Raw genomic sequence first — 14824 nt, 5'->3', positions numbered from 1 at the left:
ACGTTATGAGCAAATGAAAAGGATATCGTAAAATAAAGACAATTGTTTCACCCATCCTGTTAAGCTACAATTAACGTGTCAGATTCTCGTACTTCCACGCACAAACTCTTTTAGAACACAACTACTGAATTACATGACCTGTCTTGTTAGAAGATGTCACCTTGGCGGCCGTAAAAGTGACAGTGCATTCCGAATCCGACTTTTAGACTCCATCTAATCACTCGCTAACCTCCCAACTTCAACCACAAACCAAATTCAAACAGTAGTCAAATCAAAGGATTAACTTCTACAATCAAGACAGGTTTTCTCAATCCAAACAGTGAGTTGCTCGTTGAGCGGGTATTTCACGGTTTAAGTTCCATGTTACTTTTTTTCTAGTTTTTTTCAGGTTACGAGTTTATTTTACAAGCATAGGTATGTTTCAGGTGCATGGTGGTAGTTTTTCAATCGCAGTCAAAAAACTGGATCATAATTAAACAATGTTGCTGGGAAGAAGAGCAATTCATATATGTGTAGCACGGTATGGACCTGTGAAAGATAGAATCATACAAAGGCTTCAAATGGAATTTAAGGTTTATTTTGTGACAGTGAAAAAAAAAGAGCATAGAATTGAGCTCTAGCGGTATTAAGTCGAAATTTTTTCCGTTACAAACATAGTGTTCCACGCTGTTTACCGAAATAAAATATAGTTTTGAACTGTAGTTTATCGCTTGCAAAACAAATTTAAAATTTGCATCTTATGTACAGATGAGAAAATTAATGTAGTTTGACGAATTAATTTCGTTTATATGATTATTGGAGATCAGATATAAAAAATTCATGATTTGAAATAAATAACATGAAATGTATTGGTCATAATAATGGCAAAAAATTTATTCTAGTACAGTTCGATGACTTGCTACTACTAATTAATTGATTTAATTTCGCACTGAATATAATCTGAAATTTTCTAGCACAAATTACTTTAGCCTACTCATTTGGAAGTAGAGTGTGAAAGTCAGAACCATGCAGATCGGAGTGACGATGAAAGGCATTTCTATGTGCAGATTGCATCCAACAGTTTTGAAGGATTGCAAACCATACAGGTGAGGATATGTGAATGACAAGTTACTAAGTGCCATAATTAACTTCTGGAAAATTTGCCCTAATTACTGTAAAAAAATTGAAATTGAGAGATTATATAATTTATTGGATCATATAAGCTTGTATTCTTTTAACTAAATGTTTTTTAAATGTTTGCCAAGTAATTTTTTTTGTTTCTATCAGCTACCTAAGTGATGATTGAATGCCCAGGCGTGCTACTAAAAACCATACGGTTATACAAAAAATCTAACAAGTTTTAATTCCCATATATGTATTTTAAAAGTTTTCATTTCATGGGGATTTGTGATAAAGATCAGTGTTTCAAGTTCATCTACTCTCCATCTAGACGTAGTTAACGTTGCAGGTATATATATTTACTGTTTATCAACTCATTAGAGAGTCCGTGCTACATCAGTTTTTATGCTCTTCGGATTTAACTGCTTTTGTGTACTGCAGATACATCGTCTCGTCAACAGCTGTTTGCGGGAAGAACTGGCAGGACAAGTGCATGCTCTCCGTATCGACGCGTACGCTACATCACAATTTCGTGGTGATGCACCGACGGCTCAACCCAAATGCGCCCATATTCATACAGAACGTTTTTCCGAATAGTACAATACATCCAATATATCAAACTGGAAAGTCCAAAACTACTTTTGGTGAAATGATTGAATCCATGACTTCAACTATATATTGGTTGAAGTCTTCGTCGTTGTTGGTCTCTTTAAGTAATGATTAATTCTACGTATTATTAATTGCTTCGTACAAATTCTGTGAGGATAAAAAATATAGAGTAGTTTTGATTTATGATATTAGATTAGTACTATACTTCAAAGGAATATTCATTGATTATATATACAAGTTGAAATGAAAGGATCAGCCGTGCATTTTGATGTTTCCACTATTTATTCCCGTTGTTCACATACGTGTTATTTTCGAATTGAAGCATTATGCAGAAAACGATCATCATCGAATTAGTACTAATACCAATGACAAGCTATATGAAGTAAAATTTTTTGAAAGTACAATACTTCTAGTATATCAAATTGGAAAGTTGAAAGCTAATGTTTGGTGGAATGGTTGAATCCTTGACTTCAACTAAATGTATTTGTTGAAACCTCCGTCGTTGTTAGTCTTTCTAGATAAAGATTAACTTTATATCATATTACTTGATACAAATTCTGTGAGAATAAAAAACATATTGTTTTGACTTATGATATTAGACTAGAGAGTATGCTCTATTCGTGTTGCTGTGAAAGTGTGAATAATACAGACTAATGCCTTTCAGTATTATCTCCAATTTTCATTATTGTTAACATATACAATATGGAGAAATACCTTTGAAGATTTACCATAGTGATTGTTACTTGTTACTAAATAATCTGTCGCATTGTTAACAATGAATGAATCGGATGACCTATCGAACACTACATCTTTTTATCATGTAATCACGTGGGTAGTTTACCCGTTAGGACAAGATAACAATATGGGATGGCATCAGATCATACCGTTCTCTATTGAGGTTTCGAGAATAATCGAGTTATTTATGGAGGCAGGTGCAATGGGAGTATCGTAAGATGGGAATGTTTTGTTATGAGGCTTTGGAAATAACATAACGTAGGACTTCAAATCTCTGAGGGTAATTTGAAACATCAATTTAATCTCCGATATTTTGTCTTCATTTTCAATTACACAAGTTGTTTACCAATTATTCTTTTTTTTACAGTTCCTGGATGGCCTACTTTTATTTCATAGAATGTCGTATCGTTCTTGCTAGATCACTAGTAACTGAAGAGCTTTACTTAATTGTGATTCCTTGACTCCAGCTCAACTGTTTGTAGATTCACGTCATAGCAATGTTGTCAAGACTATCCTGCGGATCATCATCACTGCAACTTCCCAACAGTGTTGCTGTGGCTTTTCGTTGCTTTTCGAAAACGACTTACAATACTGCACGATATGCTGGACGTCGAGTTGCTGAAGGAGTTAGTCACTGAATTGAAAATTGATTCATTGTTGAAAATTGGAAGTTAATGAGGAGTACCTCAGCATAAATAATTTGTTGTGGCTAAATTTCATGCGTTATAGTGTAGTCGAATGCTTGTCTGTTGTAACTTTATTTGTAGGCAGAATCCTCGCTATTGTTGATATTTCATTGAATTTATTCTGCCTTTATAATATTATTTTGCAGTCACTGAAATTTGCATTCCGTCCACTCCCGTAACATTCTTTGAAAGTTAACGTTACTAATTTCTTCAGAACTATGGTTTTGGAAGCGCTACACGAACATCTCTTAAAGAACGTTTAATGGGGCCTACCACCGGAAAACGTTTGTTGAAATTCAGTCTTGTCATTCCTAATACCACTTCGTACTTTCAGATTTAATTTTGTTTCATATTTGAGAGTTAATTTCTTTTCATTTTAGCATATACGTATGGAAGTGCAGCCGTAGCTGGGGCGTCATTACTTGGAATTGGTGCGTTGTGTTATTACGGACTGGGCCTATCGAAAGAAGGTCAGAGTATTTTAGTACAGTCTGGGTTAGTTATCTTTTTATGCGCGAATGTTTCCTTTTTTTTTTTTTTTTTGCATTTTATCTACTAAATATAAACGTAGCGCTTATTTGTGCCTTTTTAACTCTCGATCAGTTTATTCAGTCGTATTTTTTTATGTGTGCCATAATTTTCCCTTAGAGAAAAATTGCCAAGCAATCCACAATGTTTACATTCTTTAGAATTTTTTGAAAAAATGGAGTGCTGTATATAGTCGTACCATGGTCTTGGTCTTTGATTTTTAGAATACTGTCATAAGCAAGTGATATATGGTTGAGAAGAGTTTATTCTAAATATTGAAATATTGTGGAGGCTGTTTGTTTAGTTCACTAGTCCTAATGTTACTCAATTGCAAGTCAGATACACTGAGTGTTTCCCTCATGAATAATTTATAGCTACTGGTGGCTTAGGCCGCTAATGCCTACACATTGTTACTACGGAGTATGTATATTCTTCAAAAATTTTAGCGGTTATTGCTTGAATAATATGTTTGTTAGACCAAATTTCTATTAGGAGCCTTTACTAAGAAAGTACTTGACAAACTTATTTCAGATACATTTTATTTTCCATTTTTTATTTCCAGGTTATTTGTAGGTGAATGTCGTTATCGAAGAAGGACTGTATAAACTATAAATAACTGATGAAAGTAATTAAAAGTTGAGGCAGGCAGTTTTTTTGTAGTCTAAGGTTGCGTTTGTTTAGAACATGGCCAACATATGTACGTGATCGAATAAAGGCGACATACGGATATTTGTTTACATCACTTGGGATAACAGCAGCTTCAGCTGTGGTAGCATCGAGATCGTATCATATTTCGCGTTTGATAATGGGGGTACGTTCTTCCTTTTTTATTTGTTGATTTTTTTTTTTTTTTTTTTTTGCAGCTATTTAATTTTCTTAATTAAAACAACCTCCATGACTTTATCGTGGGATAGAATACTGTCATAAGCAAGTGATATCCTATGATTAAGAGTTTATTCCATATATTATGGGGCCGATTATTTAAATCAGTAATGCCAATGTTGCTCAACCGTAGATTAGATACACTGATCCTCTTGAAAGGTTTATAACCACTAGTGGCAAGCACCGCTAAAGTCTACTCGTTACCATGTTTATATACGTATTCTCGAGAAGTTTCATCTGACATGACTATCAGACCAAATCGGGTTTTGTGGTTTGCATAATAAATTTTAAGCTATAATTTTAGGATAAAGTAAGTATTTGAAAAATCTTTCCAATTGTTGGAGCCTGGGTTATTTTGAATACGAGATTTTATTAAGCACTTTTGTGAATCGGGTAGGCACTTAAGTATATATTCAATTTTATCAAACAGTACGAATGCATGGAATACAAAGAGGATAGTTACATAAATATAAAAAATACAACTGAAAATAGAAAATCAGATTTATTGCTCATCAATTTTTTTAAATTTAGTCGCCATTCATCTCAATGGCAGCTGTCATGGCAAGCAGTATCGCAGTATCATTAATCGATTACGACAATACATTGCTGAAACATGCAGCTTGGATTCTGCATGCAGGCTTAATGGGTACCTTTATAGGGCCAATCTGTTTGATGGGTGGCCCGTTAGCTATGCGAGCCGCTTGGTATACTGCTGCTATCGTCGCAGGTATTTTTCTTAAAGTTCACTTTTTCTAAAAATTTACAGATTTTAGCTTTAAAGAAGCATAAAATACACTCCATTAATGATGTTAGTAATTGCTTGCTTTCACTGCTTCTATTTCATACAGTTACACGATCAGCATGAAAAAATATTGTCACCACGTTCTTTATTTTACAACATTATGTTAATTCTAACAAACAATTACTACTGTTACTATGATATGAGTGGTAAGAAGTTGCGAGTAAATTTTAAATCTACTAATCATAGAATAAATTTGGTGTTTTCATCACATATGAAGAAAATATTAAATCGAGATTTTCAGGTCTATCAACAATTGCTTTCACAGCACCTTCTGAAAAATTCTTGATGATGGGAGGCGCTTTAGCTATGGCACTTGGTGTTGTTTTTGCATCTTCCATTGGAACTTTCTTTCTTCCTCCGACATCCGCGTTGGGTGCAAGTGTGTTTTGTGGATTTTATTTTTGAAGTTAGCTTCCAAAACCGAAATATTATTGATGCTATTTTAAACTGAAAGAAAGTAATGTTTTTAGGTCTAATGTCGATTTCCATTTATGGTGGTCTCATTCTCTTTTCACTGTTTTTGTTGTTCGATACACAATTTGTTATCAAACGGGCGCATATGTATCCGATTTCGGGCACAAGTGAAGAGCAAATCTACAAGACGGGATATTATGGTAGTATTGGCACTGGATATTATGATGTTGCTACACCAAAGATGCGTCGATTTGATCCTATTAACGCGTAAGTTTGTTCTAGATTCTTGTGCATATTGTTATATGAGTAAGATCGGAGAGTAATAATTAAGTACATACTATATAAATACATGTTTTCCTTTTCTCTATATCAAACTTAAGTTATTGTAAGCTGAAGGTATAATAAAAATTGATTTGCTCATTTTCTGAGTCACTATACAATGCATTTCAGACAGCTCTCCATTTATGCAGATGTCTTGAACATTTTTATTCGATTGGCAACAATAATGATGGGCATGCAAAGTGGCAGAAAACGATAATTAGCACACTTAACACCTACAGTATTCCGTTATATTAATGATAAATATTAATGATATCATGCAGTCGCATATACTTGTAAAATTAGTGTAATGACCAAAATGTCAGTTCTTGAGCAGTGATTATATTTTCGACAAGGATTTTATAGAAATTCATGCAACTTTATGCCTTTTTTTTCTCTGTACCAACTGTTCAAATTTTTACTGTACATAAAGTTCATTTCCGGTAGCTGCGTTATTCGATCCACATCTTAATTATTTGTGTTATTCAACCATGTTTCTCTAATCTTAATATTTGGAGATGTAGTATATTCGGTCATTTTTTATGGGGATAAAACTGATCAACTAATTTACTTACTGGACTGTGTTTACAGTGAAATAAAATTTCGATATTAACCAATCCTTCAAAATGACTGTTTGATTTTTTCTTTAAAATTGAATTGGTTTCGGATCTTTTTTATGGATTACTGCTTAAAAAAACACTTAACTGACAATCCTGTCTGGAAGAACAATCTTAGTAATGTATAATGTATAAATAAGCTATAAGTAACAAATGCAAAGGTATATGGACACATTGTATGTGCATAAAAATTCTTTGTTGATGTAATGCACTGTTAGATTTTGCATGATGGAAATAAGTAACGAGAATATTGAACAGCATGCAACCAACCATAAACATATTTTTAAAAGTTAGTGAAAGTAGTTTCTTTTTTACTTTCCACATTTTTAAATTGGAAAAAAATTGTTTTTTCTGAGTTTATTTTGAACTTGTTTTGTGAATTTTTTTGTACTATCGGTCTTTAGAGCGTGTGCTGTATGTGCATGAAATCAACCTGGAATGGAAGATTTGAAAAGAAATGTTTGATTAAACTTGTAAGATTATTCCTGATGTAGGTAATGTGTTCTTGAAGCTTTAAATTTCTGGCTCAACTGGAATTATTGCTACTGTTCCGCTGATAATAACTGGTGCTTCATTTATAACCCATTACTGCGCCCAGGTACGACAAGTGCTTCATTTTATCAATACTTCAGCCACTTGACATTATTATTAACTCACAGCTGGCATGTCGCAATACTGCTAGATATTGCGACATGCAGGTACTAAAACTTCCAGTTGTTCGTTCATTCTATTATGCTGTGATTTGCTTCTTTTTACTGGACTTTTTGAGAGTTGTGTTAAGAGATATTTCGTTATTGTAAATATTTGAGAAGGATGCAGTTCACCCAGTTTTTTCTCATCCATCAAACTCCTTATGCAGCTTGCATTCCAACTTCTTTTTTTTATTTCTCTTTACCTATTCCTTTCTTTAGTTAGTAGTTTTTAGTAAGAATCCTTTTTTGCTTTTACCACTTTATTTGTTTTATGTCAATGTTAATCTTTAATCTTAAACCTTAAAGTGATATTATCTTTAAGTAACTGATGGGTAGAAATTTAGAAAACAATGAATGATGTCCTGAAATGGACTGGGTGATAAGGAACCGCAGATGCTGTTTGACTAAGGGCTAAAGAGATGAGTGTTGTAAAGATAATTTTATTACAATGCTTCACTCTAATCAGCAACCAAAGATTATTCATTCAATCAAATTAAATATAAATATGAATAAATATTAAGTATGCAGATAGTTCTATAAATATACAGCTGTTAGATTAAAAGTGCATAAAGCAAATAACCATCAAAGGATAAAATGTTAATAAAAAGAGATGGAGGTTGTGTTGCGAAATGTCAAAAACACTTTAACTGCAAACAAGGAAGAAGGAATATTTGTTTTTAATTTCGAAGATTTATGGTTAATTGAGACAATTATTCAAATTCCATTCATAAGAAAGTCCCTGTTCAATAATTTCTCTTTCGAAATAATAGACAAACTTCTTAGTAGACTGTTTAAGAAGCGATTATTTTAAAACTTATCTTTGAAATAATTATTCCAGTTTGCGAGTGAGGAAAATATCATTGTTTTGAAATAAAACTTCTGAATATGCATAATCGCTTATTATTAACAATTTTAAATAAAAGTGATTACTAGAGTCGAATGCGATAATTAATGAATGTAAATAAAAACAACTGCTTCGAGAAGAGAAAAATATTTCTTCTTTCAACCACATTAGTACAAAAAAGGAAAATAAGCAAAAACGAACCAAAATCTAATCCCTACTCTTTGCGACACTTAACTTTTTATCAGTGTGATTGACCCTTAATAAAGATCCATCTTGTGCGCAAATAATTATCACAGTTAGTTAAAGCTGTAAGTTTTTCTAATATTATTAGTTACATGCAACAATAAGTGGGCAAATAATGTAACCTAATTCTATTAAAACACTAAGCACACAAAATGCTAAATAGGCAATGATCATCATTATTCCGAATATTTTATTCATTTCCCATCGACAAATTTTCACAGCAACTATTAAGACAATCAGCATTAGAAATAGAAGACCGACAGAGCAGACGAGACCTTTTGATATAACTGGTATAGTGTCCAAACGAGCAGCTGAGAATGAATTAGTCAGCCAGCGAATTGCAAATTGCAGCAGCCAAGGAATTGGTAATCTGAAATATAATCCATACTATTTCAACAATCATATTTGTAACGAAAATATTATATCAAAGTACCCGACACAAATATCGAAAAGGTTGCTTCCAATGGAGCTTGACACAGCCATGTCACCAAGTCCTTTGCGGGCAACGATCACACTAAAATGATTTATGTTTACTTAGATGAATGGTTAGAATAATATTAGATTAATTTTGCCTTAATAAGTTTTGCATCTATGCACTCACTGTATAAGGTAACATGTATAAATACTTTCAAGACGATGAAGCTTTGAAGAAATTTTAAAACAAATATTTTTCGCTGATCAATGTACGTCAAGAACATATTCAACTTGAAAAAGTCGTTCTTTTACTCATAAAAAAGAATAATGAGTATATAAATGATAATAACAACAAATGATAACTGTTAATATTAATTTTCTGATTTATTAAGTATTTTTCAGAAATTTATATCATGAGTAAAGCAAAGTAACAACTAACCTGGAAATAAGATCAGGTACGCTTGTCCCAGCAGCTAACACTGTTAAACCCATTATCTAAAAGTATAAGTTTGTGATTGACTGCTGATTTCTTGAATTCAAAAAACAATATAAAAAGTTGATTTCAGCAATTTTCCTGAAATAATTGACAAGGACAAAAATACAGTAGTGATGCAATAAGTATTAGCGCACCATTGAAAATATTTTTGGACAAGGGGAACAAGGAGGATTTATTGAGAGTTCTAACATTTAGCAAACATCTTTTTTGAATGTTTGATCTTCAACATGTAATAGTGAAAAAAGATCCTCATAGAGTATTCATTTGCTTTTAATCCTTTATTCAGTTTATGGAATATATGAAATGTAATCACTCTGTCCGCCATTTAATAGAATGATAAGAAAGCGAAAATTAGAGAGTTCCTTGTTATAAAATTATAACGAAGCTATGATTTAATGATGGGTATTACGAAGATAAAAAAGTAAATATCGTGCTACCGCACAATTTAACTAATTACTGTTAGTGTAGACGACATCCTTCGAAGCTGAAAAAGAAATTAATCACTTATATTTGCATGTGTATGCAACTCACTCACACTGTCGACCATAGAGTAATGAAATGTGATAAGGAACTATCATAATTTTATGTTTTAAAAAGTGCATTTACCTCATCCGGCATACCTACTGTTTCACCGATTACCTTTGCCCACCAAATCATCAGATATGAGAAAAAACCAATCCATAAAATTGATCCCATGAAAGTTATTACAAAATACTTCTTGGATGACTGAAAATATTGGAATCGAAGATAAAGATATCAAATAATATCTCTCTAAATATAATAAAATATGCATATCATGTCTCCCGAGAACTGTTCAATATCTTCTCGAGAGACTTTTCGAGCAAGAAACGATAAGTTATGCTTTTTTAATTATGTAATAATAGTGCCTGGTCTATTCTAAAAGATCTCGAAATTTCTTTTCATTCTCCTATGCGCTTGCAAGAATTTTCCTGCCTGCCAGTTCTTTTCACCGAATTAACTTACTGAATTCTTCGAATCTGGAAGTGTGTAATAAAGAGGAAGCATAATTGGAGCCAAAAACAGATAAGATAATTGTGCTTTAGTTGAAGATGGCCACGAGATGTTGATTGGTACTTCCGACTCACTAACTTTTTCTTTTAACACAGCACACTTCTAACAAAAGAAACAATCAGAAATTTTTGGCTGAATTATAATAAATTGATATGTTTGTTGAAATTCACCAATAAAAGGGCATTTTACCCATCCTTGCTTCTTCGTATGCTGAATTTTTACTTTTATTGTACAGAGTTTCCCATTTTTCTTCTATCTTCCAGCTTTTAAAAACTTTAATCTCTTTTGAAAATTTTGATAAAAAAGTTAAAAAATAAAATATACCCCATAATTCCATTATTGTGTCTTAGATTAAAATTGAATGGACTTGGGATGAAAATGGAGATGAGACAAATGCATTTCACCTCATGTACTACAACTTTTTTAGATCCTGTAGGGTTTCGTCGAGCAATTTCACAATCCATTTCATTCATCAGCTTCGTTATCGATCCGGGGAGCTGAAATTCGTGTAACAGTTTTGCGTTGTTGTAATTGTCAATTGTTTTTCTATTTAGGGAATATTATTCTTTTCTTAAATTTTGAGAAGTCACTGCGCCAGTCTGCCACATTGTTGATAAATTCAGAATTTCTAAAAATTCAGATGATTTGACAAGCTAATTGAAGAAATTTTAATTGCAAAAGGCAAACAATATTCTCCAGCTTGCCTCAATCTCAGGCATAACATTTGAAATATTATTTTGACAATTTCTTTGAATCATATCATGTAATTTCGCTGTTGTCGTTTTAGTGAATTCATTTGAACCTTAAAAGTAATTTTTCACAAGTCGATGATTTGAATTTATAACATTGGGAAGATTGAAATAGCTATCGTCAGGTTTATAGCATTTTTTGTTATGCCACATTTTTCTTATTTGTCGATGACACAACAAATAAGATAAATGAGGTTTTGACTACAATGAATTAAATTTTAATTAAATACAGTCAATCATCGACTATGCTTCTACAGCCTCTGATTGTGAAATAAATTCATAATGAAATTCATGAACTAATACCTTCTGCTGAGTGACAAATTGGAGACTTATTTTGCGTCGAAACTGATTTCATCTGTTTTACAGTAGTGATAGATGGTGGCGTTATCCTTCCTTGCATTGATGTATCATTCAAAATTGAAGAGCATAAATGCTAGAAATAAAGGAAAAAAATAAGATTTAGATTTAGAAAACATACTGTTAATAATGATGCGGCAAACTAACTTGAAATCAAAGTTTAATCCATAAGTTAACTCAAAAAAATATCACAACCTGAGTGATTTCATAGAGAATGATTTTGAAATTTTTTTCAAGCTGTTCGTTATAACTCATAGCAATACCATAAATAATATAAATAATGAAGAGTGAAATTGCTTCGTGCCACTGAATCTCTTCGTCTAGGAAAAACAATACCAACAAAAACAATGCTAACATGTAGAAAAAAATGTCTCTGAAATAACTGATTAAGGAAATCCAATAAGTTCTATACGAATGTAATTATTTGTAGTTACTGTTTAAGATCAAGTAAATAATTGTTTCTTTAAAAAACTGACAAATTCGGAATGAGTGAACATTTAGATAAATATGAATATACCTGAGCATGGGCCACCAAGTAATTTTCAGCGTTTCTAGTGAAAAGAATGTACAAAATGCCAACACACATAAAATATTGAATGTAGCACTACCTTAAATCATTTGTTCACTTTTCATTTGGTGAATTTCAAATTTATTTAAAATAATATTCAATGAAATGAGCTTATGCCTGGAGTCTGACAGAGGAACCAAAGCAAAGAAACCAGCTCTTATGTTCCTCAAAATTTTGACTAATGAATGCTGGCTATGATAACATGATGCAGCAATTAGCTCGGAAAAGGACGGAATGTATTGAAAAATGAAAGTTATCTCACCAACAATAGTCCCAATGCCGACATTATTTTGAGTAATGAAAACCCCAAATAAACTGGCAAAAAATTCAGGTGCGGAACCGCCGGCAGCCATAAACGTGGCTCCAGCAACATCATTCCGTATTGACAACTGTAATAATTTATCGTAGTAATAATGATCTAGTTAATTAGCACAGATATGGATAGAAAATTAGCTGAAATTAGTAAAAAGATTATGATTTACAACAGAATCTTTGAATTTTTTTTTCTGTTTTCTATTCCTGATAAGTTATTTTCACTCTTCTTTTTTTTTCGTACCTTGATTTATGAGAAATTCATATTTTTGGCAAAATAGAAGATTCTGGTTGATCGAATACTATCCAGATATTAGGGTTTTTTTTTTTTTGGAAAAATAAAATATCTAAATAGCTTAGAAACAGCAGATTTTTTAAAAAATATTCCTATACTTATCGCAATTTGGAAACTTATAGGCAAATTATCATACCTTTCCTGTAATAACATTAAGTGAGGGAACGAAAAATTCATCGGAAACGACGGATATTGCAATAAACATATAAATGAGACCAAAAAAGTGCAGAAAAAGTGCTCCACGACGACGTTGCTCTAATGTAAAATAATCTTTCGGAAAAAAACTGGAATTTGACCCTAGAAACTGAAGTTTAATTTTCTAGGGTTGGTCATAAAAGTATAATTTTTAATTACTTAATATAACAGCAAAAATTAACCACTTGAACTAATCGGTGAACGAAAACAACGATCGGTGGTCTCTACGTTGAGTAGTCGACGAAATTTGAACATTCGAAAAAACGCCGAATTCTTTGCAACCAATAATTCACGATTACTTTTTAAAGGAGTAAGAAGTTGATACCAATTAGTACTTATATTCTTCGATTTAAGCAACCTGAATTTGAAATTTCAGATAACTTTAGAAAAGAAAGGGATGAAATAATTTTTGAACCAGTACAATTCAAAAGATGGAGAAAAATTTTTGAAGAAAATTAATTTTTTTCACTGGAAAAAAACAAATTCTGAAGTCTGAATACAATCCCCAATTAGAATCTTTCTAAATCAACAAAGTCTCCAGAAATTCTAGTTTTTCCGAAATTGGTATTTTAAATAAGCTCTGAGTTAGCACATTTTGGCCTTCGACATGGAATACTGTATAGATGATGTGTGTTGTTTGACTTAATTAGGTTCACTTCTTACTTATCGATTCAACAATTACCTTCGTCCTTTGTTCACCTTATCGACTATTCTGACTGGAAAATTAAGCGAATATTTGTCAACCAACAGTTGTTTATTTGCATTTAACATGTGATCAATTCCATAAATATATGACACGGCGGCGCAGAAAATAACGAGTAGAATCAGTAGAAAACAAACGGAATGAAATAAAAGCGCTGATAAACTTTTGTTATTATGCAAGCGCGTCATAGAATATGTGAAATTTATTTTTGTTCTTTAAAAGTTCTCAAAATGATCTTCCATATCTGCAACTTAAGACGATTGCATTTGCTTGTTCAATTTAACAACTTTGATGTTTCAATTTTTTTTTAAATTATTAAATTCTTACTGCTTCATGAATTAACCTGATTTCTTTTATCACAGTTTGAATAAAATACTGTTAAGTTAAAAAAAAAATTTGTATTATATATAAAATTAAAGTTGAAGATTTGATTGCCTTTGAGATTTCTAGAAAAATGAAGAAGCTAATAGTAGTAGTTTATTTTTTTTAACTTTCAAATATTAAAATTTTGCGTCAAAGAAGCTAAAAACGTGTCTGCATATAAACATAAATCTTAGTCTAAAATTTGTTCATAATTTGTTTAACTGAACAAAGTTTACCTTTCTCAAAAATTCAATTTCAAACTGAGTATTTAAAAGTTAAAAGGAAGTGGAAAGTTCTAAATAATTGCAATAAATAAAAAAGTAAGCAGTAATGATCGTATTTAAAAATAATCAAGTAGAAGTTTTTCAAACGGTAAGAATTATAATCAACTTTCATTATATGAATTAAAAAAATTAAATGTACTAAATTGGATTCTGAGACTGATAATAAAATCGTTAGTTTAAGAAGAAAACAATTTCTAAAATTGTTTCTTTTTTTTTTCATTTCTGGTAAAACAACCAGTTTGTCTATATTTTGTTGGTTGACAAATAATAGCATACTAAAACGATGAATGGATTTAGTGATGTGTTCATGATTTTTTTTTTTGTTTTTATGGTTTCGAAATTTAATTAGGCTACCACTTATCAGTGAGGACTGTCTAGACTGTATGGTTTATAAAAGAAATATGGTTTTTAAGTTCTTCATGAATCAAAAGAACTTCATGAACTTCAGGAAATTTATGATGGTCTTTTAAAAAAATCTTGAATTGTTGGTTTTAAAAAATCGAATGATTTAAAGGAAAGATAATAAGTTACAAATGTTTCAAAAAACGTACTGGTAAAGTTTTTCCGAAAATTCTGAACATATTTGTA

General features: G+C 31.6%; 3 protein-coding genes across 4 annotated transcripts; 2 read left to right on the top strand and 1 right to left on the bottom strand.

Moving 5' to 3' along the window:
* Nucleotides 1-479: 479 nt before the first annotated feature.
* Bm5013 (Uncharacterized protein) lies at nt 480-1695 on the top strand (the record flags this gene model as incomplete). Its single annotated transcript, XM_001901664.1, has 3 exons — nt 480-572; nt 969-1085; nt 1540-1695. 3 exons carry the CDS (start codon nt 480-482, stop codon nt 1693-1695), a joined length of 366 nt encoding a protein of 121 aa, XP_001901699.1.
* Nucleotides 1696-2939: 1244 nt separating this feature from the next.
* Nucleotides 2940-6292, top strand: Bm5014 (Uncharacterized protein; the record flags this gene model as incomplete). Of its 2 annotated transcripts, XM_043082018.1 has the most annotated exons (9): nt 2940-3068; nt 3343-3412; nt 3509-3623; nt 4338-4467; nt 5070-5265; nt 5582-5719; nt 5811-5901; nt 5959-6021; nt 6205-6292. In XM_043082018.1, the coding sequence occupies 9 exons, from the start codon at nt 2940-2942 to the stop codon at nt 6290-6292; spliced, it is 1020 nt and encodes a 339-aa protein (XP_042937952.1). The 2 variants fall into 2 exon arrangements, with proteins under 2 accessions (XP_042937952.1, XP_001901700.2); XM_001901665.2 differs by having other exon boundaries at nt 5811-6021.
* Nucleotides 6293-8552: 2260 nt separating this feature from the next.
* On the bottom strand, nt 8553-13657 carry Bma-ncx-5 (Uncharacterized protein; the record flags this gene model as incomplete). Its single annotated transcript, XM_043082017.1, has 14 exons — nt 8553-8838; nt 8902-8982; nt 9322-9377; nt 9985-10104; nt 10363-10512; nt 10815-10907; nt 11115-11212; nt 11463-11592; nt 11712-11889; nt 12034-12124; nt 12347-12473; nt 12828-12988; nt 13069-13244; nt 13569-13657. The coding sequence occupies 14 exons, from the start codon at nt 13655-13657 to the stop codon at nt 8553-8555; spliced, it is 1836 nt and encodes a 611-aa protein (XP_042937951.1).
* Between the last annotated feature and the right edge of the window lie 1167 nt (nt 13658-14824).

This window comes from Brugia malayi (genome assembly GCF_000002995.4).
Source record: "Brugia malayi strain FR3 genome assembly, contig: Bm_v4_Chr4_scaffold_001, whole genome shotgun sequence".
Taxonomy (NCBI): Eukaryota; Metazoa; Nematoda; class Chromadorea; order Rhabditida; family Onchocercidae; genus Brugia; species Brugia malayi.
This window is presented reverse-complemented; position numbering and strand designations above follow the sequence as displayed.